We start from the raw sequence: 26279 nt of genomic DNA, 5'->3' as shown, positions 1-26279 counted from the left end.
TCTTTTGGCAGAAATTGACTTGCATACTTACGGACATTGTCCCACTGATTATTTGCATTACTTTCAAGAAAGAGTCTTGAACATTATCAATCAAACTTTATATAGTACCTTTCATACCAATCAAAGTGTTGTCATTAACAACTGAACTAATTTTTCATTGTCTTTAATTTAAAAAATAGATAAAATGTTACTATAACAATATTTTCAAGTGATTTGTAGGCTTTCCTTTTACAACTTGCTGACACAGAGTTGAAGTGTGTTGTGTTGAGAGCCTGTAAGATTATCATAATGTTACATGTATGTTAGTCTACGTGTGTGTCTGTAATCTCTGACGCGGAGCAGAATGTGATGTTTCCCCCTCGCGATAAGAATTTTTGCACACGCTGTGACGTTTCATAGTCAAGGCAACCACTTGAAGACGGAGAGGCGGCTCTGAAGCCAGGACCCACTGCTGAGGTGTGCTGAGGTTTGTGTCCCACAAACATGTTATAATTAGACATTTTCACTCTGTGGCAATCGACTGTGCCCATGTTAATACAACTAGTGGGTCGCCAGTCGGTTAATTTCATCGTCAGCGTGAAAGAGTAACCGTATGCGCAGCAGTACCTATACATGAAAAGTAGCTTGATGAGTGTCCAAAGTAGTGGAAGTTTGGAGGGGACGCCATCTTTGGTCCAAGCTCTCCACGTCCCCAACACGGACTGTGTTTTCAGCAACATACCACGGCAGTGTTGAAGGCCCAGGAAGGTATCGTGAAACGATTTAAGAAGCATATATCTTTTCTACTTGTTCAGTTACGTCGTTTTGGGGAGAGAACGAAAGAGAACGGTGTTAAAATGAACCGGGCGAGCCCTGCTTGCTAGTTAACGTTGCAGTCAGCTCCAAAGTCCATTCAGCCTGTTTGGCTAGCTAGTAGCACTGAAGACACAGGACTGTCTTTCTATGCCCAGGCCAGTGCAGTAACCTAAAGACAATATAACGGCTACGTGCATAATGGCGATAAACCTTTAGGAGAGCAGAAATGTTACTGTGGTAGTCGGTGCATCCTTTTACAAGCATGCAGCTGTAACAGGAGATAACACCAGTCAAGTTAATGATAGATATGTGAAATGGAGCAGTAATTGCAACGAGAGAAATGCAACTATTTCTGGGGATGGTTAACGCTAATTATATATGACTGGCTTGGTGGCGAGCAATGCATTATTGAGCATCGTTTGTGTGTAGACTGTAGTGTTTCCCCCTTAACCAGCCGATGTTCACAATATCTGTGCATGTGTAACTCACGTTAATCATCCCGTTAACCGAGATGAAGGGTCTTACATTGGCTTTAAACACAACATCATGTATTTAACGTTAAATTATTTAGACTGTCTTCAGGTAGCCCTTTTGCTATAGCTGCTACTGCATTTGCTGGCAGGCAGCCTTAAGTGACCTTTTAGCACAGTCAACCTAGATTAAAGACCTAAGTGTAAGTGTAGATGCAAAATGGGTGTTAAGTGTGTGTTCTTCAGGCTGTGCAGCACTCTAATCTACACTATCAAAAGCACTGATGCTTGCTTACTTATTGTGTATATTTGGTGACCTTATGTGGTTATTACTGTTGTTAAACTCTTGCACCCTCAGGAGTTTCCTGAGGATATTGAAACAATGGAGACTTTAAACTGAGACTGGGTCACTGGTAGCTCCTCGATATGTTGGTATTAACAGTGTTTACATGCATTGATTGACATTAATCAGTAGTGGTTGCTTACAATATTGGGACTGCTTTTTTTTTTTTTTTTTGAAGTCACGTTTGTATCTGGTTGGGAGTAGTCCATTTTAGCTTATGTGGGAGATTTTTTAAGACTTTCCAAATGTCTGCCATAAACAGGTGGTCACCCTGCTGAGCAGCATGGAGTTAAAATGACATCGACAGCAAGAGTTGTAGGGGTTCAACCGCTTGATCCTGCAGGGGCCTGAATATAGATAATGGTTATGCTAGGAGGCCTTCATGTTTGAGACAAAGGGGGAATCCTTTAAACCACACACATGATTTGTATTTATGATATGAAACTGCCATGAGGCTTGTGGTGAAATTTGAGATATGGCAATGGCTCCATCACAGGAAGAGCAAAATGATTGCGTTAAACAGCAGCAGTAGAAAGGGTTTTAAAACTACAGCCTCTTGGGAAGATGATGTTTTGTTTTTAATAGGCACAATCATAGAATTTCAACAGGGTGGGTTGAACCCTGAACACACCAGTCATTTATTCACTACATTAGTTATACTTGTCAGACCAACTGTAGCAAGGTGAGAGGTGAAAATGATCATTTATATGAATAGTTTGGAAGAGAGAAGTTTTATATTGGTGATTAACCCCCTAAACAGACAGGAGTGGTTAATTATTCTTTTTATTTACATTAATGTTACTAGTTATCTCATTTGTACCTAAGTGAACATTTCCACAAATAATTTAAAAAATATTTTGTATATTTTGTTGTATCTCTACCAGGAAACGTTGCCCCTATGAAGGTATAAAAATGTATACATGTATGTATCTCCTGGTGCACGTTGGCCGTTTAAGGGTCAAGTAAGTAGTGATGTAAAAATATAGCTCTCAAAATTGTTGAAGATATTACAAGCAGCAAACACAGGTAATATCGTTATACAGCTGTCCATTTACTTGTATAAGTTAAATGGCTTTAATTATATAGACTGACTATTTGATTAGATAGTCACTGGTGCATCGTGGGATTTGTTACAAGCCCCCTTTTTTGTCTCTTACATGTTTTAAGAAGAGGAAATTGACGTGTTGACTCATTTCTACCAAGATTTAAAGACTTTTTTTTTTTTTACTCGTGTCTCTAAGCATGTGAGGGTAATTATTGTTCATGAGATCTTTAAGTGTTATCAGGGGAAAGCATGGCGGTAAAGGTTAATGTACATTATCAAACTCACTGCTCATATTGTAAGTGACAGAAATGTGATCCAGTAAACTTCAACACTGTTGTCTTAAGTCTGCTGATAACTAATGCAGACAAGTTCTTCCACTGCTGCGGCCAACATTTACTTTGCTTGTGTGTTTTTAGACTTGTCACTTGATTGCATTTCGTTGCACAAAGTTCATCTGATGTACACAGTCTCATCTGTAATGACTGAAGTTTTTCTTTATTTCAATCGAGGATCTAATGATAGAGGCTGATGTGTGCTGTGCAGAGTGCTTAGAGACAAATTATTGATATTGGGCTGTATTAATAACATTGCCTTGACTTGACAGCATGGCTGCAATTTACTATTTTCATTATTAATTAATCTGTTGATTATTTTCTTGTTTCATTGATCAGTCATTTCAACTAAAGCCAAATCAATATATTATTCAGATGATATTATCACAGATTTATCGGTATTAGTGTATATGTTTTCTGATATGTGCGTATATACATTTCAAGTTATATAGGCAGCATTTTGTGTATATTTGACCCTTTTTGAATTCAGGTTTAACATATACGTTACAGCATACATTTGCTTTTTGTTCTATATTAATAATATATTTATATTTTTGGGCTTTTAATTGATCCCCTTCCTTGTGTTGATCTGAGGAAGCGTGTGTGATATATTGCAACGGGTACAGTCACAAGTTGGTAGTGTTTAATGGGTTTTTTTTGTGTCTCTTCCCAGTTACAACACATTTCTCAAGTTGCTTCATGTTGCACACAGAAATGGGCACATGTCACTGCTACGGACCTCATTCTGCCCAGTTTTAAGATGGCAGATGATTTCTGTTACATATAAAGTTTAGTGTGTGTGGTTTCATTCAACATTTGCATATAACAACAAGGACATTGGCACAAGTATCATTTGTCTTTATACACATTGGATATATTTATTCTCCAGAAGCTTTTAAATAATGAACATATTTCTCACCAATAGTTTGGACAACCACACTGTAATATTTACAGCAGATTTATTTTTTATGTGGCGTTTCTGTGTCGGTTCTCTGCAGCATGGCTGATGCACCAATGTCCCTCCGGCCTCACGATCTTCTGAAGTCACGTTTATCTCGGGAGAGTTAGATGTTATCGTAGTCATCTCCAGTCAGCAGGGTGTATTTTGCCTTTTTGCATTTCCTCTTCACACGCCTGATGCGTATATTTACACACACACACACACACACACACACACACATACATTTAGAGACAGTCTCACACCATATGCTGATGTGAGAGTTGATAGGTGTGTGGATTTAAATGGCTGTTACTCCAGATTTGGTGTGTTTTTATCATCTGAGTCAGGATTATTGTGATTTTACACAATGTATGAGGAAATGTTGAACGGATACACTGCCAAGGCTGCATACTAGCCCTTTGTAGATTCAAAATGGTTGTCTCATTAAAGCGCAGGTTTAGTAAGCAGACCCCTCTTGAGTCTGCGGCAGCACTGAAGGCCAGGGAGCTCACGTAACAGTCCTACAGGAACACAGTATTCATCCTTGCCTAGCAGTAAAAACATTGCTCTTGGACTCTCATGATAATAGCGTTTGGCACAGAAATCCCTGGTTACTTTTTAACTTCTCTTCCGTGTTGAGTGGTAACAAATCATTTTGGTAACTTTAGCAGTGTTAAGCTGCTACTGTTACATTTGATAGTGGTAACAGAAGCAAACAAAAACCATAGATACATAAAATGAAAAGAAATTTTACTCGGGGAATAAGCATAAATTTAGTCTCGGCCTAAAAAAACAAATATATCAGACCTCTGCTGTCTTCCTCGTTGCTACTGTATCATCTGCACGTGAATGGGTATTCAAAGGCTTCAATTAAGCTGATCCTTGAATAACAGAGTAATACTGTGCGTTGTTTCTAATCTCTCCAGGCACCATGGAGGAGCTGCACAGCCTGGACCCCCGGAGACAGGAGCTGCTGGAGGCACGCTTTATGGGCGGGGTCAGCGGCAGCACTGGGGGCAGCACAGGCAGCACAAGTGGGGGAACCAAAGTGAGCGTTTTGGTTGTTTTTTTTTAGCTGTGTGATATCAATGTTTGTATAGAATGATCTGTTGAAATTTTAAGTTTAGTCTCCATGCTGAGTTTTATGTGAATATACTTGCTTTCTTTTTCCAGGGTTTGACCAATAATGAATGTTCAAATCACAGTTTTGGAAGCCTCGGATCCTCAAGTGACAAGGAGTCAGAGGTACAAATTCACATCTTGGCTCCTATTTGAAAAGCCCATTGGCACTGACTATACTCACACAGACTAAAATAATCAGACTTCTAGCCATTTTAAAGAGAGGGTGTCTCAATTGAGCTGCTTACATAGTTTTTCTGTTTGGATTCTTGGAGCAGAGCCAAATTAATGAGTGACAACGCACTGCTAGATTACAGTTTTCCTCCCCTGGAAAGTAGGCCACCAGGTTAAGAGGCTTGGCTACCATATGTGTTGTTAAATACCTTAAAATGTCTAATATTGATACATACTGGGTTTGAGGTATAAGCATAGTGGTTCTGCTCTTCAGTAACATGAATAAAACTTGAACTATGTAATATAAGCTTGCTTCCATAATATCTTGATATAAGCTGTTTTTATGGTGGCTTTTTGTTTATTTGTTTTGTTTTTGGTCCATTAATGAAATGGTTCATGTTTGAAAATTGCAGTCAGTGTTAAATGGTCATTTTTGCCTGTCAGTTCTGAGGGCATCCATTTTAATATAAATAAAAAAGAAAATTTAACAGCATCATCCAGAAAATGTATGTGACAAATCTGTGATAGATTGCCAAAATCAGCCACGCGATTTGTTTATTTGTCACTGAGACCCTCAATGTCCTCATTAAGAGGTGTGCAAGACCAGCAAAGGCTTTTTCGCTCATTTCACGGAGACCACTGCATTTGCACCGTGTAGGATACCAACCACCTTCAAACTGAACTTCTGCATTCAGATTTCATGCTCTTTTTCTTTTACGCTGTGGCTTTACAGTTAAGTCTCTTGTTTTGTTTTTCAGTCATGCTTTTGCTCTTCTGAATGTCCTCTAAGGCTGGAGTAACATTTTTTCCCCCGTTTTATAGAATTTCTAATTTGAGTATTTTATTCTGTTGAATTTACATTTACACATTATTATATGTTGTCATACTCAAACCATCGTCTGTTTATAAATACCTGGACTGTGCAAACGATTTGGTGGTGTTTTGATTTTTTTATGGTAATCCTTCAGGAGTTCCCAGACCTTTTTGATCAAGAGTCGAGTTGTAATGAAGTACTCATGTAGTAAAAGGTTTTTAACAATTATGTAAACAGAGACTTTGTCTCATGACTAAAACTCTCTTCTTACTCACTTACTAGGGGTCAGATGTGAAAAGAGGCAGTTCTCCTGCTTATTCGGTGGGTATATGATGAAACCTAAAGATGTTATTGTTGGCACTTGCTTTGATTATATAAAAATAACTACAATAGACAATTAAGATGCTATTTCTAAAAGAAGATAACTGACATGAAAATGCAATTAGAGCAGCAAGGCAAGTCAAAATAAATACTGTAATTATTACAACTAAAATCAATTATTAATATTATTTGATCTCATACAGATCAGGGGTATTTATCATTATTATCCATAATGTCTTAATGTACTCTGGAGACAACTCCAGATAGATTAAGTCAATTGAAGTCAAAACAGTTTTGTTCTTCAGTGATTGTTTTATAAAATGGTGAATACATTTTCTCTTTCAGACCCCAGAGAAAAAACAGTCTGAAACAAGCAGAAGCAGAAAAAGGAAACCTGACATGCAATCAGAGAGCAGCCAAGGTGAGTCTCTTTTTGGTAAGAGACGAATTATCACCAGCCGAGTTATTTCAGTATTTCTTTAAAATGTTTATTGAACACTCTTCTCCTTCTTTACCTTCACAGGAAAATCAATTGTGCGAGGACCCAAAATAAGCGATTATTTTGATGTAAGTTTTTCATTTGGCGTCAGATGTTTCATTTATTGAAAGGAAGTGCAGAGTGAATCATGTGTGCTATATTTGTTCAACAGCAAGACACATAATACATTTCCTGTCTCTAAAATAGCAGCATTGGGAAATAAAAGGAACCATTCGTGGGTCAGGTGCCATCAAGAGTTAGGCAAAGATGTCACTTCTACTCTCTTTTCCTTTTTTAGTTTCAGGGAGGAAACGGGTCCAGTCCTGTGAGAGGTCTCCCACCAGTGATTCGTTCGCCCCAGAACTCGCATTCCCATTCCGCTCAGGGCATTGCTGTGAGTTGTGCTCAAAATCTCTGTTGCTGCTCCATTTGGCATTGCCTTATCTTAACAGAAGTGACGTCTCCTCTGTTGCAGGTTAGACAAAATAGCTCATCTCCTACTTGTCTGTCTTTTGGGGACCACATGACTCATCCAAAGCAACTAGCAGTCAAATTTGTTCAGGTGAGGACAATGACAGCGGATACTCTGGCCAGTATTGGCTCTTTAATATTTTTCAGATTGCTGTGCAATTTACACTTTCTTTTGTTGCTTTTCCACTCTCCAGACTGACCTTACTGTGTTAAAATTGGCTGCCCTCGAAAGTACAAAGAATCTAGACCTTGAGAAGAAGGAGGGGAGAATAGATGATTTGCTGAGGGTAAGGAGAAAGTCGAACCATATTTACTACCTCACAGAAAGGTCTGACTAGGCTGTGTGTGGCTGTGTTGCAAATCAAAAAGAAATGTCATACACAGCAATAAAACTTTTAAGTAGTTGGTGGTTTTGGGTTATAAAAAAATGTCTTTAAATGTTGATTTTACTTTTTTCTTCTTCATAGGCAAACTGTGATCTCAGGAGACAGATAGATGAACAACAAAAATTACTTGAAAAGTACAAGGAACGCTTGAATAAATGCATCACAATGAGCAAGAAGTTGCTCATAGAAAAGGTAAACTTATTGTTTTTCTAATTTGTAAAACACTGAATATTTACATTATGTGTCTGTGCAAACATTATTACTAACCTGTGTTTTGTGTTATTCCTCAGAGCACCCAGGAGAAGCAGGCTTGTCGTGAGAAGAGCATGCAGGATAGACTACGTTTAGGTCATTTCACTACAGTGAGACATGGAGCCTCATTCACAGAACAGTGGACAGACGGCTATGCCTTCCAAAACCTTGTCAAGTGAGAAGCTTTTACAGTAATGATATGGACCATGTCTCGTTAACTATTTTGTTTTATTTTATTCATACCTTCTTTTTTTCATTTTTTAACCTTTTTATTCATCAAAAAAATGTGTAGTATGCAAATGTGTAGGGCAACTATTGCACACTGATAATGAGTACATTTTTTCTTTTTATTTCTTTTCTTTTTTTGTCTTAATATTTACATGGCAGGCTACAAAATATCAGTTTAGTTTATTATTATATTTAACGGGGCCATGCACAACCATTGGGCCAGAGTTAGCTAGTCACGTTTTGCTGATGTGCTGGTCTCCCTTGCATTGTTCTTGTAGAATGATGCACATTGTTAAAGTGTTGGCGGCACAAGATCATCAATTAATTTTTACATCAGACGCATATCTGCAAAACAATAAAAATGTCGAAGGGCAATAAATTATACTTTTGAATGATGGTACAATGGTGGTAGCTCCTTGGTATTTACATACAATGAAACACATCCTGTGTAAACAAGACTATAGTCCCGATAAGTATGATGAATAGCAGCCCATCTCCCCACTTTACCTTTTGATTGTGTCAGCTTTGGTGCTGAATGAGTTCAGCTGGATCAGACAGACACTGGCACCACTTCCTCAATCATAAAGTGTGATCACCATGGGTAACATTACTCAGGGGCCAAGCAAGAGTTGCGAGTTAGGATTACTTCTTCTTTTTTTTACTGTAAAAATGTGTTGCTTTCACATGACAAAGTTAAATTATAGCAAAGGCACTTTGCTTAACTCGTACAGATAAAACATGAGACTTCATGTGTAGGCTGTTACAGGAATCCGTGTTGGGCGGCTGCTCTGTACATGAGCTGGAGTGTAATTGGATGCAGTAACCCCACCCACGCCAGTACTCTATGCACTGGCCAAAAGTGGTACCTCAGATTCAGTTTGACAAAACAAAAATGGTTTCTTTTTCTTTCTTTGTTATGGTGTTTTGATAAGATGTTCAAGTTGAATATTTTGAGTCTCGATTACAAATGGAAGAAGGGCAATGGTATCGATTTCTCTTTTTTCCCTCGGCAGACAGCAGGAATGGATAAACCAACAGAGAGAGGACATTGAGAGGCAGCGAAAACTGCTAGCCAAGAGGAAACCTCCATCCTCCAGCAACTCCCAAACACCAACCACAAACTCAGAGCCAAAGCAACGCAAAACCAAGGCAGTGAATGGAGCAGAAAGTGATCCCTTTCTAAAACCCAGCCTACCTCAGCTGTAAGTCCAGGCCTTGAGTACATAAAAAGATATCAGAACAATCGTTCCTCAGAAATACAGAGAACTATTTGTAAAGCAAGTTTAACAGCCTGCAGCAGTGTGGTTTGGTAGACTGAATGAGTAACTACAGTAAATGTACAAAAGCAAATGCTTCTCTCTCTTCTCTTGTCTCATCCTGGAAAGGCTGACACTAGCAGAGTACCATGAACAGGAAGAGATCTTCAAACTGCGACTTGGGCATCTCAAGAAGGTTTGTCAAATGCTGATCCTGATGCTTTTGTTATAACTGTTGTTATTCTTCCAGTACGGGGGTTTGTTTGTCTGCATGTACGGTACAGACTTAAGATCTAGTGTATTAACGAATGTCATCCAGTGCCCACAATATAATAAGGATAAACATTTTAGAAGATGTAATCTAATTAGAGTTAATGAATTATGAAATGTAGCAAATCTTTGTCTTTTACAGGAGGATAATCAAAAATATTCAGCCCAATTTTCTTTGTTTCCCGAGCCGAACCACTATTCTTTTTGTTGGAATGAGCCTGTAGTTTGTGGACGTACTCATTGTTTTGCCAATGAATAAACATCACAGGCATCTCCTGACAGACTCTGTACCAAATCAGCAGTTAATATTTAATACAGGTACACAGCTGACTAGCAGCTGTGTACCAGTGGGTTCTGATGAGATCCTCTCCTTGTAGACGGTGCATTGAAGTTCCTTCTGTGCGTTTGTGTGCTTGAATCATTTATAGGAAGAAGCTGAGATCCAGGCGGAGCTGGAGCGTCTAGAGAGAGTGCGCAACCTTCACATTCGGGAGCTGAAGAGAATAAATAACGAAGACAGCTCACAGTGAGTCTGAATCAATTTCTTTGGCAGTTACTGCATTGACATTGGAACTTCATGTACACATGAAGCCGGTATTCTCAGCCACGGTTAAGTAGCACTTAGCCTGTCAACTAGAAGCTTTCTTGTCTTTTTCCACATCTGTCTTGTATTGGATAGAAAGCTGGGTGAAGAATTTGTCATGGTCATTTGCATATGTGTAATTTTCAATGTTTTCTTTTCCCATCTAAAGATTTAAAGATCACCCAACGCTGAATGAACGATACCTGCTCTTACACCTTCTAGGGAGAGGGGGCTTTAGTGAAGTTTACAAAGTAAGTCATGAACTCGAAATAAAATGATAGTTAACAAGTATTTCCATCAAAGGTTAAGCCTATTTTTCTGTGCGTGATCTACAGGCCTTTGACTTGATTGAGCAACGATATGCTGCTGTAAAAATCCATCAACTAAACAAGAACTGGAGAGAAGAGAAAAAGGAGAACTATCACAAGTACGTTGACCCACGCTGAAATTCGAATTAGCATTTTAATCTGACATACTTAGACAAGCTGCCCTGATTAGCTTCCAGTGTAGTGTTTATTTCCTCCATAAAGCACCAGTATGTAGCAGATCCTGCTTTGGTTACTAATAGAAGTATAATTACCTTCCACTCCACAGGCATGCATGTCGAGAGTACAGAATACACAAGGAGCTGGACCATCCCAGAATCGTGAAACTTTACGACTACTTCTCGCTGGACACAGACACGTTAGTCACTGCACGCACTCTTGTTGATGCATTTACAGCTATTTTTATTTGTTTGCTATTGGTGGTAATTCTTTTTATCAATTCGACAGGTTTTGCACCGTTATGGAGTACTGCGACGGCAACGACTTGGATTTTTACTTGAAGCAGCATAAGCTAATGTCTGAGAAGGAGGCACGGTCCATAGTCATGCAGATTGTGAATGCACTAAAATACCTGAATGAAATCAAACCCCCTATCATCCATTATGACCTTAAGCCAGGTAAACACCCTTCTCAATATCTGATAACTCATCACATCAAGAAAATGTCAGTTATTTTAAATTGAATCAGATTATATCGATGATAATCGGTTACCTTGTGAGCTAAAGAAGTGGTCTCAAGTGATCTTATGCTATTTTTTTCCACTGCTGACTTATTGTACTTTGATTTCAAGGCAACATCTTGCTGGTGGACGGCACAGCCTGTGGGGAAATCAAAATCACAGATTTTGGTTTGTCCAAAATCATGGATGATGACAACTATGGCGTAGATGGGATGGACCTCACATCACAGGGTGCAGGGACCTACTGGTGAGAAGAAATGCCCCCCCCCCAATCATCACACACACAAGGGTTTGCAAATGTATATAAGGCAGCTGGTACAGACACTAAACTTCTTCTAAAAAATCTGGCCAGGTATTTGCCTCCTGAATGTTTTGTGGTTGGGAAAGAGCCGCCAAAGATCTCCAATAAGGTGGACGTGTGGTCTGTGGGTATCATCTTTTTCCAGTGTCTCTATGGAAGGAAGGTAAGGACATGCAGATTCAGATTTCCCCCTTTTTTTAAAAAAATGTCTTTTGTCATTTTTGCCTGATCATAAAGCACTGTTCTCCCTCTTTGCAGCCTTTTGGCCACAATCAGTCTCAACAGGACATCCTGCAGGAGAACACCATACTCAAAGCTACAGACATTCAGTTCCCAGTAAAGCCTGTTTCCAGCAACGAAGCCAAGGTTGGTTGAGCTTGTGTTCAAAAGGGATGCAGCCATTTCAAAATAAGTCTTGTATTATCAAGTAAAAACATTTTTAAACACATGAACACTGCCAACTGACCTGCACATTTTGGATTGTTCCCTCTCCCTCTTCAGGCCTTCATAAGGCGCTGCCTGGCATACAGGAAGGAGGACCGGATCGATGTTCACCAGCTGAAAAGTGACCCCTACTTGCTCCCTCACATGCGGAGGTCAAGCTCCTCTGGAAATCTGCAGATGAATGCCGCTGGCTCAGGACCAGCCTCCTCCAGTATCATCTCATACTGACGGCCTTGTACTGTGATAGAAATGTAAACTGATCAAGTGGCTGCCATGTCTGCAGAGCTCCTCGAAAGGCTCGGACAAGTAGGAGAGGGAACAGCCAGCAACAGGAGGAGCAGGACACTGGTGGGGAGATCTCACCTGGCCTCCTGACCTGTGCCAGGCTTCTACTTGTTTACCAGGGCTTCGTAAAAATGGAGGGACAGTGAAGTGATATTTTTAAAGGACGAGTAAATCGACCTCTTAGAGGGTTTGACAAAAGCACTGAAACTGACAACGTATCTTGAAGAAAATGTGACTGGACACTCTGTTCAGATGTTGCAGTGGGATAAAGCCTTAAAGGGCCGAAGGGAGACTTGGCAGAGGCTGTTTAGATTAAATAATGTGGTCCTGCCAGGGTGCAAATGATCGAGCTGCTAGAAATTAATTTACTGTGAGGGAGAGGACAGTCATCGTTAAGTAGAACTACAAAGATCTCACTATTGATTTTCACAAATGTTAGGCTTTAATTTGAGTTACTTAGCCATGAGAATGTAATGTGTAGCATACAAGTGGCATCTAGTGACATGTAGGGTGGGGCAGCATACTTACATTTAATGCACAAAGTAACCAAATGTAGAAAAATAACAATGTATAAAATCCTATGCAGGAATATTAATTAACAAATAAATTGGAAACTGTATATGCTGTACAGGGTGAATTTTCAAATTTTGAACTGCCGCAGTAACATGTACAAAGAGTTAAAATTTGCCCTTGTGAAAGTGGTTTCCTGGAGCAGTTTCATTTTGATTCTTTGTTGCTCTTACTTTTTCAAGGGCTGTATGTTACACTTCGGGTACAAATTGTACAGTTCTGCTAAGAGTGAATAATAATAAATGCCACGAAATTTTTTTTCTCCCAGTGAATGATAGTTAAAGATATCATCTCTTTCATTGCAATGTTAACATCCATGTTTGTCACCTAGTTATACACAAACAGTATTAGCCTCTGTTTTGTGAGATTACACTGACACCCTGTGGCTTTGCTGGGTACTACACTGTAACATGGTTGACTGAGGATGCTCAAAACATGAAACGAACCACTAAATACAGAGCTGAGGTAGGAAAAAATACATCAGTTTAATCAAGATATCTCATACATACAAACTTTGTACAAAACCAAAACCATTTAATTAATGGCTACAGAGCTGCAGCAAGCAAACCTTTTTTAAAGGAAAATTCCCAGCAGTATAAGTTACTGCCCAGTCTTTTCCCTGAAGACATTCAGTAGTTATGAGAGGGATGCAAAGATACAGACTTCACATTTATAAGTCACCTTACTGGTTTTTCTTAGTAAACTTTTAAAAGCCCACATAGTTTAAGTTAATATACAGTATATACCCATTACTATGGCTGTTATGAGCTATTTAACATTGTTCTGCACCAGTTTGTAATTGAGTAATTCTGGGTTCCAGTATGTCAATGTTTCAACTGAGTGTCACTCATCGACTGGCTATATTGTGTTCAGTCTCGAGAGCAAACGGACAACTGTAAATGTTTTGCTAGGATGAGTCTGCTGACATTGTGATGTTTATTGATTCAGAGGTGGTGACTGGTAATGACACAATAGTTTTAGTCAGTGAACTGTTCATTTGGATACTGGAGTAGGGAGACATGGTGGTCTGTGTAACCACAGGAGCTGCATTAGCAGTAACGGACGGAAGAACAAACCCAGATGGAGGCAGAGTAACACCAGGGGCCACACCGGGCATCTGAAGAGGTGGAAAACCTGTGGGGTACAACACAATCTGTTTCCGACTGCTGCATAGAAAGCTCTGACGGCATTACCCAGGAGAGGTGGATTCGAACAGACAAACAATTTTACATAATAGCAAAATGTACATTTATTTCTACAAAACTGTTAGATTATATTATTTATAACTCAAACACAATCAAGAGAAGCAAAGCTTTTAAACAACAAAATACCTGATTGTTGTAATCCACCAACTCCAGGTGGCAATACGAGGCCCACATCTGGCAAGGTCATATTTAGGTTTGGTAGATTAGGAAAGGGTGGGAGACCTCCAGGTAAAGGAATTAAGCCTGTGCAAGAAATGCAATAAAAGTTAGACAATGTTACATCATGCAAGATTGGCCTCGGCACAAGACTTGTAAAGCTACAGGCCCAAAAATATTGTACCAACCTGGTGTGACACTATGTGAGGAGGTGATGTGGTTGGACAGTGGGACAGAAGGAGCTCCTGAAACAGGTTTTTACAGAATGTTATCATGACCCTTTCTTTTTCTTTGAAAATACAATTTTGATGTCTTAACTGAAAATTTCCACCAAGAAAATACATTTGTTCCTGGCTCAACCTCAAACAGGATATTTTTTGACAGAGATAGTAGTGTAGTGTACCTGTATGCACACTGTTAAGGACAGTGGGCGGGTTCGAGCTGACTGACAAGCCAATGAAAGTTTGTTCTAATCCAGTCGATGCAGAAGAAGACACAGTGACTGGAACAGTTGGAACAACGGCAGAAAGATGGACCTGGTAACCAAAATGACTTCATATCAGTAAATGTGCACAAGCACTGGGACTCGTATGACATCCAAATAATGTTCTGTCTACTAGATGCTGTTAATTATGTGTTCAATTATTTCATTACCTCTGTGAAGCCATCTTTAGGTGGAGGAGCTGGTTCACTGTGAGTCTGTGCAGGGAAACTGATCTTCTTGCCCTCTACAAATGGCATCGTAGGTATCCTGTGCAGGTAGCCATAGCCAATCCCACAACCTAGACTGAAGAGACAAGAACAACGGTGAGGGGAAACCCACTGTCCTCCACATGTCCAAACTGCCTCTAAGTGACAAGGCATCACTTTAAAAAAATCCAGCTCTGGGAAATCATCTGACATAATAGCATTGATAGTATGCTACAATTTAAACATCTGCCCAGTCTGTGATTTTACATAAAATGAAACAAAAGCATTAATGAGTTCAGCTTTCCATTCAACGTTTATATAGGGAATCAAACATTGTATGGAGTAAAATGGAACAAACATGCCTGTTTTTTCATTTCTGTTTCTGTTTGGAGTCAAATAGGATTACATTTAGACAAAAGATTAATTTTCACTGAATGCTAACTGATATATTAATGTAAATGTTACATTTTTAATTATTTGTCTTTAAAATGAACAAAAAGTCAACTTTCAAAAAAATTTGGCTCTCAGGTCAGTCTGTAAATGCTTCACTCATAGAGACCTAGGACAATCTCCCAGGTTTGATTGTCAAAACTGAGTGGAAACAATTATACAGTTTTAAAAACCTGCGCTACAGAACCAATCCAAAGTCTTCAGGGCCCTCAATATTGGGGCGGTGATATAGTTCACTATGGAGGAGAATGAGAGCATAATTTCCAGTTGGGCTGTCTTTGACAAAATGTATGGGCCATAGGTTTGTTAGCAGCTGTTCTCACCACTGTTCAAGTTACCACTGTGCATTAAGATATCCCCAGAATTTGGTAGGCTTAGATCTCTGTGGCGCAGTCGGAGGGCGCGCAGGTAGACGTCTTCATTCGCAGGCTTTTATTTGACGTTGCATGATGTGGTTAAATATCACTGCCTGTGTCCACTATGTGGCGCTAGAGAACACCCACCAATTATATATCATGTTGTAGTATGTGATGTGGAGAACACATCCTGTAAATTTCATATAAATCGGATAATGTTTGTCATATGAGGCTGACTTCCTGTGTCCAGTAGGTGGCGCTGTGTATATGACACAGTATTGATGCATAGACGTGTTCAGGGCGGGACCCTCTACATGCGTGGTCAATTTGGTGTAGATCGGACGATGTCTGTAGGAGTTATAAGGATTTCCTGCTTTTTGGCAAAGGATGGAATGGCGAAGGAAATTGTCGGCACCGCCACGCCCAAACCGAATCCCTAATCAGTTTTCGAACTTTTCATCTCCAAGGTCTCAAGATGATTCTGAGTGAATTTGAAGTCGGTCGGATGAAATCCCTAGGACAAGTTCGTTCGCCAAAATCGCACATATTTTTCCAAATGGCCGACTTCCTGTTGGAGTGACGTCATGGGTCCAAGAGACTTTTTAGTGCGTCTTTACACGATACATGTGTTTACCGAATTTTGTTTGTCTACGTCAATCTGAGTCGAGGGGCTCGTTTTTTTAAAATGTTCTAGGGGGCGCTATTGATCCATTTTGTGTCGCCCATTTCAGCGATCCTTAAGATATCAAATTTTTCGCCGGATCGGACATGATGGCAAGTTTTGGGGCATGTTTAGGCTGTCAAAAAGGCGTTTGTTTTATAGGAACTATAATAATAATCAGGACAGATACAATAGGGCCTCGCACTGGTCAGTGCTCGGGCCCTAATGAAAACACATCTATAAACTAACCCATATAACTGTAATAACTGGTGATGAAAAGCATCCTGATGAACTCCTGACAACTGTATCATCATCATTATTATTATTATTATTATTGGCATTAGCATTTTTATTAAAAAATAATCTGTTTTTGATAATTTTTTTATCATTTAGAGTTGATGCTTAGCAGCGGTGAGTTAATCATGCAGAAAAGGTTCAATAACTGATTTGCACCCACATGGTTTTATGGTGCTGTATGAGCCAGTAAAATGGTGAACTATGTGCTTTTAAAAGGTCTCATAAATGCAGTTATTTTCCTAAATGGCACAAACGAATATCCTACCAATATTCTCATAGAAACATGAACATTTTAAAGGCTGGTGTTGTTTAGTTTTCAACTGCCTACAGAAGAAAAGTTCCTTGATGACTGTCATACCTGCCCTCTCCACCCCAGTCGCAGTTTGGTGTGATGAGCACCTCACGGCAGTTGTCTGTGTCCGTGTTGTAAACATACAGCTTCAGCTCCTTCCCTTCATAGGTTTCGACGAGGGAGAACAGATCATCACTCTGTTCAAAGAGGAGAGACACACGTCAGATCAGCCCGTTGCCACCTCTAAGTCAACATTACTACTAATACAAAGCAGGTACCTCACTCATGGTGGTGTCAGCTCCTATAATGTAGTCAGCATGCGCTCTTAGACCAGCCAGGGCTGCAGGAGAGTTTGGCTCTACTTCCTGGACTCAAAAAAAAACAACATCATATTAGGTCAAAGCAAACTACATTTGTTTTTGAATGTTTTTAAAAAATATTTCAGTATCTGCTTAACACACTCACCAGGACATGCCAAACATTTTCATTTGCTCCTTCAAAGCTGCAGAAGCGAATGCTTACTCCCAGCAGCCCCTGGCCGCCCCACATGGTGCTAGGTGTAACAGTCATCTCCCTCACAGCCAGTGTCTTGCTGCTGTATAACAGCAACTTGATGGGCTTCTCCACATTCATCTTCAGCAATTCTTTCAGGGTGTCATTGTCTTTGTTCTGTCCGAGATCAACACATTTACATCTTCTGTCATAAAACTTATGGCTGTATAGAGACTTGATAACGCAGGTCCAACAATTTCATTATAGCCATAAGAGTAAACTTACCAGTCTAGTGTCACAAATGGAAATGATGAAATCAAAGAAAGGCTCCAGTCCCGCCTGATAACCTGGAGAATTCTCCTGAACCTGCAAAATACAAACAGGAAAATAAAGCCTCACAAACAGGTGAAATAGTTCATTTGAGAAGTACCTTGAAGACGAGACATTTCTGGTGGTGAATAATCATCTCCCCTTTTTACATTAAAAAGAATTTAAATCCTGGGACAGACGAGTCACAGACTGTAATCCACTGAAAGTTACTCAAATGAAGCAATCTGAAAAGGATTCAAAGAAGGTTGAATCGAGGACAATTGGACTTTAAGACATTGCATGTCTCATGCAAGGGACTTCTTAATTTCTAACTGACTGGTCAGGAATCCCAAGTATTTAATCTCTGTGGTTATTAAGATCACTGATAATACTTTGTTAGTGCTCCTGGCTGTTGTGACGACAGTGGTAGCCTCCTTCATTCCTCTGTCAAGCGATCTGTCCGCCCTTTCCAAACTACGCACATCGTTTTCCTGGAGAGAGTCCTGTATATTTCAGGTGTAGGTACACTTCTGAGTCTTGACCTGACGAGTTGGTCATTGTCATATTAACAAATATCAAATCTTCACAATGCCATTATTAGAAATCAGTATGCTTACAATTTAATACATTCACAGACAGACGAGGATTACATCTCACAAATGTGGAACTGTATCATGTTGATTTCAAAATCTTAAAAACAGCCGAAAACACACAGTAGGAAAAGCAAAGGTGTTACTAATAACATTAAAAATTTGACAGTGAGCCAGCATGCATACTACAAATGTGTGTTCATAGATTAATTAATAGTAGTTGTTGCAGTCCGTAGTATAAATTAAATGAAGAGAGGGAAATGGAGTAAATAAGATGACTGTAAATAGCATATCCTCTTCCTTTTAAAACCCACAATAGGTTTTGGGAATGTAAGCACACGCCTTGGACAAGGCTGCCACACCGGTTATTCTGGCAGCTTCCAGGTTAGCTCACAGAAATGTTAAACAAAAGCTCTGACAGGTGTGACGTGTTCTCGAGTGCACATGCATGAAGAATATTAATTATTAATACTTATCACTGACAAGTCATGAATTTCTCATACAGTTTGAACAGGCATGACAAATTAGATAAAATAGTAATACATTAATATGTGAAATTCTTTACAACCAGAAAGATAAAATCTATTGGGCGTCGATCACTGAAAACATGAATTGGAGAAAACCCTGGCTAACTTAAATACATATTCAAATTTTACATCCTGTTAATTCCTTATTGCAAAATACATGGCAATTACAAGTTCTTTGTACTTTTAGTAGTCACCATGGGTGAAAGTCATCCTTTTCTTTTCCTTCACTGTGATGTGATTCACATCTTTCAGCAAGACTTTGCTCTCCATATTTTCTGCTTCAGTGATGGGCCTTTTACTCTATATACTTGTATTTTTGCCAACACAAGAACAGTTCCTTTCAGTACATTGTCAATTTTAATATTTTTAATGCTAAATTTTATATCTACAAACCCAAATTTTCTAAATCCACACCTAGTTTTCTGCCTTTCATTGAAGAGATGAAGTCTCACTACACACTCAGAACTTATGTAAACATGTCATCTTTATTTATTATTATTATTTTTCAGTTATTTATTTGTCTTGTTTCGTTCAGTTGGGGTCTGTGGGATTTATGTGCCTTTTGTGCTGTTTAGACAAGAAATAATGACTAAGCCATGCATATACTACGTACATACAGGTCAATATGTCAGATTTAAACAGCTGCATAACATCACACTCATTCAGGTAGCTTCACAGATAGCAGCTGACGGCTAACTAACCTGAGATAGTCAATTCATTCAGAGGCTGTTTGGGTGGCAATACACATTTATGAAGCCTTATCTAATAAGCACTGAATGGCTACATAAATACCAGTGTTTAGCTGTATAACAAGAGACACTGTTAGCCTATGCAGCTAACAGGAGGTGTCTTTCTCTTTTACACACACACACACAAACATCGACATGAAAGCTGCTCTTACTCTGAGTACGTGATAGCCTTCAGTCCCTCCACCTGGTATCTCGATGCTCTGAGACCCTCCCATGTTTCCCCTGGATGTGTGAGGGTGGGCTGTAGCTGTGCTGGTTAGCAGCCGGGTCTCCACCTGCTCATGTCCGCACTGTGCGGTGTTTTTTCCCCCTGCGGTTCCTGCTTCTCAGCACTTCCTGTGGTTGTTACAGACCCGCTGCCTGACAGATGTGTGCTCACAGCATAATCCTCCACTGCAGTGCACCCCAGCTTCATATCACACAGAGAGTCATCCAGGTATATTGATTAGACCAGAGGGGGAGGGTGTGAGGGAAATTATTGTAGGCCTATGATGAATATGGGAAAAAAAAATGCTTGTGTGAACTTCTGAAAGGTTCAGTCATAGAAACAATGTTTGTGTGTCTGTTCATGCAGAAGCATATCCTGTCAGGTCTGTTGGGGTGTAACCACGCATAGATTAGTCACGACTCCTCCCACAGGTTAAAAAGAAAGAGATAAAGGAGTGTTCAACCCACTCTTTCAGGGTTCACTCCACTGCAGCATCTTGTTTTTTGTATAAAGCATTAAAGAAAGTGTGACAATATTATTTCTTTTCTCATTTAAGTCAACTGCAAGAGGAAGATTACCACAAGGACAGAGCTGTTTTTAAGACTTTTGCATAGACTGGATTACAAAATGCTGCAGAGCCCCTAAAGTCCCAGGGTTCAGCAATGCATGCAATTTGTTTTGGTAGTTTCATTAACTGCATATTTGTTAGAGGATTATGAAAAAATAAACCACAATTTCACCTAAGATGAATACTACAGTATCACTTCATAAATCTGGAGGGGATCAATACTACAAAATCCCCTCCAGATGTTTTAAAATGTATGTAAAGTACCCTGCTTTAAATGATATTAGTGTTTGCTATGGCTTTTTTTTAAACAAATACTTTTAAACTATCTTGTCAAAAACATTAGAATGGCTTATCCTCCATCTATTTCATTACAAACTCCAAAATTAATGAACATGCAAATATTTTTCATCTCAAAAGTTTCATTGCTAGACACAAGATTTCTCCAGTTTCACTGTAAAGTATGTTTTCAGTGTTTGTGCACTGGTGGTTTCAGGTTTCCTCATCAAACTTGTGTAAGTTGAATATTGGATCAGAATTGTTGTTGTCTCTAGTTGTGATGTCACAAATGCTGTTCAGAGGGTTGTCTTTAAAAAATGGATTTTCAATGAGCACAGAGAAACTTTCCACTTTCAGAAGATAATTGTGAAAACAGTCTTCCAGTTTTAAACTTTTGAGTGAAGGGGGACGTTTTAAGATGTATATATAAAAAAAAATATGCTTTGAATAATAATTTATGTCTGATATAATTTTTCCACAAACAAGTTCAATAAGCCCTTTCAAAATTCTTCAAATCCAGAGTCAGTAAATATGCTTATATTATTCATTTCAAAAGTTTAACTTCTGCAAGATGTCCCCTACTTCAAGTTTCCACATCACACTTCTGTAAATTATATATTATTTCACAATTAACTTCCGAACATCTTAAACTCAGATTTAAGGTGAATGTGAAAACAGCCCTTCCACTGTCAAACTCTGCACATCTATCATTCTTAAAGTTGTGACACTAAGTCAAAATGTAGTGTTGTTGGAGCTAAATTATTTTAGTTTATTTTGTCTTCACATGATCCATATTCCTAAATTAATCGATTAGTTGATTTGTAAATCATATTGCCACAGACCAACGGACTCACAGAAAACATAATGGCAGGGAGTTTTAATCCAGCACAGGAGTACTTGTTAGTCTTTGGATCTCTCTGGGTGTGTACAGTGAAGTTTAAATACATCATCTGCTGTGGAGGGAACAAGTCAAGTGTCAATCGAGACAGGTCTTGAGTCCATGAGAGCAGGTAGTGTCTTCATAAGTAAACGAAGTGAAAGACAAGTGTTTGAAGTCTCTGAATGCTGACTGTTAAAATTGCAATTCAAAATACACACTTTCACTTCACATACATTTCAGTGAGAAATATTCTACTTTTTACTACTTAATCTGATAACACCTAATTTTCAGATGAATATGATGATGTTACTATTGAAATTAGTCAACAGTTCAGTTTGACCAAGCACCATCTGCACCAGTTAAGATAAATGAATCACTTTGAACTCAAAATGCTGCAAACTTTAGTACATTTTGCATGGACACTTACATACTTTTTCTTGCATAAAATCTGGAAGGCATTTGAGTATTTCTTATCCCTTCTTGCAAACACAAAATCACACACAGAAAATAACGCTCAAGGACACAGTGTTACTGTGTGTCTGAAATACATCAGCCTCCTTCTTGCAGTTTTATTTCTCAGTATGTTGTCACTCAGCTGTTTCGATTACATTCTGTGTGGAAGGAGTGTTTATTAGATAATGTGTAGAATAAAAACAACATACCTTGTATTCATTTAAAGTGAGCAATGAGCCTTTTAATCTGTAATCATCTGTCACTATTTATTACCATTAACACAGCCGAGCAATGGCAGTGAAAACATCAGCTTTGTTTTTTTTTGTTATTCAGACCCAGTTGCTTTTGATTTGGTCGTATGATAATATCATAGCAGAGACGAGTGAATACAATTGTCTCTGTATCAAACGGTGATAATAAGGGATATCATTGTATCAATGATATAAAGAACAGGGGCCCAAAGAGTAGATTAATGTATATGTAATTGAATATCTCTGTAGTGCAGCAGGTCTTATCAAATAATTTGAAATAAACTTGCTCAGGATTGTGATTCTCCTCATCAATCATCAGTTATCCCGTGAGTGTCCGCTGGAGCTCAGCTTGATTTTGTCTCTGTGCTGTGTTGGATGAAGCTTAAACTGTTCTCTCTCTCAGAAGAGGAGATTCAGCATTGGTGCAATATACTCCAACTAGACGGGTTTTATTCTTGACATTGTGGATTGAAACAATTCACATAATTGCAAAATAATTATGTCACAGTTATTATATCACAGTTTGTTTCCAGCTTCAAATGTGTAGACAAAAAAAAGAAGAAAGGAACATTTTCAGTTAAAAACATTTCTGATCATCACCAAATTGATATAAAAAATTATATATTTTCAGAAAGGATACAAAATAGTAAGAATATTTGTTACCTGGGATGAAGCAGGTAAAGCTAAGTGCAGACACACAAGGCAAGGAAACAGGGACATAACAGCAACAAGGTGTTTATTTGTAAGGCCAGAAAAAGGGAATGCAGGCCTGGGAAGCTTGGGCTGGTAACTGGATCAAAAGAAACAAAACACCAGCACTCACAGATTTGTCTTATTTATTGTGGACAAAAAACAAATGTGTTTCAGCTGTAAGCCATCATATGCATCATAAATAAAATGAAAGGAAAGACAATTTAACACCAATCAGCAGAGAGAATACATGATTTTATAATAGGAACCATCTTTCAACTGGGTTGACTGGGACTAGGGCTTGGACAGGTAGCTTGGAACCTGGGGCTGGGATTTGGGCTGAAAGCTGGGAAAAACAGCAGTCCAGGGAAGAAAGCAGGGCTGACAAGACAAGATGAGGAGCTGGAGTCTGGGCTGGAAAGAGAAGACAGGGTTAAGCCAGAGAAAAAACAGGCAACAACAGAAAAACTCGTAATGCATGAAAAATGGCTCAAAGCACGGACTGACTGGTGCAGCTCATGAAGCTGCAATCTGGCAGAGCTGAGTCTATGTAGAGGCGTCATTACAGAGAGGAGATGCAGCTGATGTGGCTCTGCTCTGACTCCAGCACACCTGTCTCCTCTCACACAATCACCTAAACACACGGAGAGAGAGACGAGAGAGAGAGAGAGAGAGAGAGAGAGAGAGAGAGAGAGAGAGAGAGAGAGAGAGAGAGAGAGAGAGAGAGAGAGAGAGAGAGAGAGAGAGAGAGAGAGAGAGAGAGAGAGAGAGAGAGAGAGAGAGAGAGAGCGTAGTAGATGATGAATATGAGATGAGGAAATTCAAGTGTGATTTCATAAGACAGTGGTACTCAAAGTGGGGTCCTGGGATCCCCAGGGGTCCTTGAGGGGGTTCCAGGGGTTCCACAGCAAAAAGGGCAATCATTTATTTTCACTATAATTCCATCAATAAGTGACAGTGTTTATCACTATTTTAGTAATGGGTTTCATACGCATTCTTTACTAAAATGTCTAAAAGCAAAAATCTAATGAGCTGGGGGTTTGTGGTCCAATTTGTGTCAAAATGTTTGTGAACCAATATCAGAGCATGTCATCAGATCATCATCATTTAACATTTAACATTTAAGTTAAATTTCTGTTCTTCATTCCTGAAAGACTCAGAAACTTTACTTCTTGAACAAAAGGCCAGTAAACCACTGCACAGCACTTAAGTCAAATTTTGGCCGGAAATATTATATATTTAAAAAATCCTCTGTGTATGTTTTCAACATGGTATTTAGGTTTTTGTTTTTTTTAGAAATATACAGGCAAGCAGTGATTGACATAATGTTTTGATATATTTAGGATAATTTGGATCTTTGTAATTAAGTCATACTAATTCTATATACAATAAATGAGAGAGTCTCTACTGCTTGAGTTAACATTACACTACACTTATTTAAGACTTAAATCAATCACTGTTCCTTAGTGATACAGATCATCACATCCATTATTTACCACCAGTGAGAATCGTACATCACATGGTGACACTTGCTCTTCAAGGAGCAGATAAATAAACTCTGTATTTCAGCAAAAGCTTGCTGACGCCTTAAAACTCTGCGATCACTGCTCTGAATAGCTCTCTCTCAGATTTATACTTCTTCAGCCTTCCAAGGAATTTACAACTAAAGCTGCAAGAAAAAAGCACTATACTTTGCTCAGGCGTTCATTGCACAGACACCTTGGCAAGGAAAGAAGGGGGCAAGGAAGACATTAACAAAGAAGTGGCCAGAAATTAAAATGTCCATAACGTGATAAACATCTAGCTCCATGTGCTTACTGTGGCTGCCCCCTCACACACACTGAATTTCTACACAGTAAGCAATGCCACAGCTACAAATATCATGAGCTGTTCCTGTCAGGGTTAGTTGCTTAATGTGGTACGTCTCTGAGAGGTCATCTTTTGTGGGATGAAAGGGTTGTCTAATAAATACATGCTCTGTGCTGACATAATGCACTCTGTTGTACTGGGAGGTAGAGATAAAATGCAACGTGAATTAGAAGACAGCACAGCAAGAGCCAAACACCAGTACAAGTAGTTATCACGTCATTATGGCTGTTGTTTATCATTTTTAATTCACCAACATCAGCCACATGTTTCTTGTCCTGCCCCACACCATTCCCATTCAGGACAAAAAAAATGACTCAGTGTTTATCATCTGCATACTCATGCAGACAACAGCACAGCACTAGACTACTGTCATGTGCAGTGAGGCTGTTTAGTTCATTTAGCATGCGTTCATTTAGCATGCGTGATAACAATCGCCATAGAGAGACTTGGTTAGCTGCGGTGTAATTGCTCCTGGGCTCATGCTTATTCCTTTAGAAAATGTCCAACAGAGACATTTACTAGCAGCCTTTCAACTTTAACAAGCGCCACATTAGGCTTAAACTCCCCAGCCATGGAGACAGGCAAGTTACAGTCTCTTGACTATTAATCTCCTGCTTAAAATGTACTTTCTGCCAAAATTAATCAAGTCGTGGACACAGTCAATAGGAGGAGGCTATTTAGATAAGTGTAACCCATTATAATTACTTTAGGAGTCAGAGGCCTTAAGGTCTTACAATTGATTTGGATATCAGTGCTTTTTAATGTCAAGCACGCTTGCTGTTTGGCTTGAAGTTGAGAACAAAATGCATTGATTGCAGTAAAAAAAACAAAAAACCTTTTATAGCACAAGAACATGTAATTATTAGCCTTTAAATTAAAGTATAAGAACAAAAATGCAGCATGTACCCATGTTAAATTGTGGATTGTAAGAGTTAAAAGGTTACACAGAGCAATTGTTTCAGGCTTAATATTGGACGTGACTGCGTATGTGTATGAATGGTGTATGGAGAAGAGGGGGAAGGGCTGGCTGGCAAGGAGCCCGCAGTCAATATCATCATCATCATTTCATTAGACTTGCCTTACACAATGGGAATGTCAGTATCTATCAGGAAGCTAATGTGGCAGTGATTCCCAGGGGCGGGAGATATATTTGGCACATCAGGAAACCACTGACAAGAATTATAGATATATAAGAGGGAAGAGTAACACAGCTGAGAAGGGATAGATGGGTGAGCGACCTATTGTTTCACAAAATTCACAGACAGAAAAAAAAAGTGGGAATAAAATGAGCACAAGAGGAAAAGGCATTGCAATGAGACCAATAAATCTGATAATCTTTCATTTGCAGTAATTGTAATGAGTGTTGAATCCTTTGTGCCTGTGTGCCAGGTGTGAAATGGAGGGTGAACAGACTAGTGCAATGGCAGA

The 26279-nt window shown here is 39.1% G+C and overlaps 2 protein-coding genes across 2 annotated transcripts; one reads left to right on the top strand and one right to left on the bottom strand.

Moving 5' to 3' along the window:
• Positions 1 to 175: 175 nt before the first annotated feature.
• Positions 176 to 12931, top strand: tlk1a (tousled-like kinase 1a). The gene is given in 24 exon segments (XM_062431256.1): positions 176 to 669; positions 671 to 709; positions 711 to 747; positions 4852 to 4973; positions 5099 to 5170; positions 6315 to 6353; positions 6699 to 6774; positions 6877 to 6920; positions 7130 to 7225; positions 7307 to 7393; positions 7497 to 7589; positions 7770 to 7880; positions 7979 to 8115; positions 9182 to 9370; positions 9554 to 9620; positions 10123 to 10220; positions 10447 to 10528; positions 10613 to 10704; positions 10872 to 10961; positions 11051 to 11220; positions 11394 to 11529; positions 11635 to 11746; positions 11842 to 11949; positions 12085 to 12931. Coding segments are annotated over 24 exon segments (2325 nt in total). The 5' UTR covers positions 176 to 612; the 3' UTR covers positions 12256 to 12931.
• A 417-nt stretch (positions 12932 to 13348) lies between these two features.
• Positions 13349 to 19910, bottom strand: LOC133993051 (Golgi reassembly-stacking protein 2-like). The gene is made up of 10 exons (XM_062431894.1): positions 19809 to 19910; positions 17767 to 17847; positions 17455 to 17658; positions 17268 to 17354; positions 17056 to 17186; positions 14898 to 15030; positions 14647 to 14779; positions 14432 to 14488; positions 14214 to 14330; positions 13349 to 14016 (listed from the first exon to the last, which is right to left on the bottom strand). The coding sequence occupies exons 1-10, from the start codon at positions 19869 to 19871 to the stop codon at positions 13790 to 13792; spliced, it is 1233 nt and encodes a 410-aa protein (XP_062287878.1). The 5' UTR covers positions 19872 to 19910; the 3' UTR covers positions 13349 to 13789.
• Between the last annotated feature and the right edge of the window lie 6369 nt (positions 19911 to 26279).

Source organism: Scomber scombrus, chromosome 13, assembly GCF_963691925.1.
Source record: "Scomber scombrus chromosome 13, fScoSco1.1, whole genome shotgun sequence".
NCBI classification, from domain to species: Eukaryota; Metazoa; Chordata; class Actinopteri; order Scombriformes; family Scombridae; genus Scomber; species Scomber scombrus.
The sequence above is the reverse complement of the archived record's forward strand: the minus strand, read 5'-3'. Positions and strand labels throughout refer to the sequence as shown.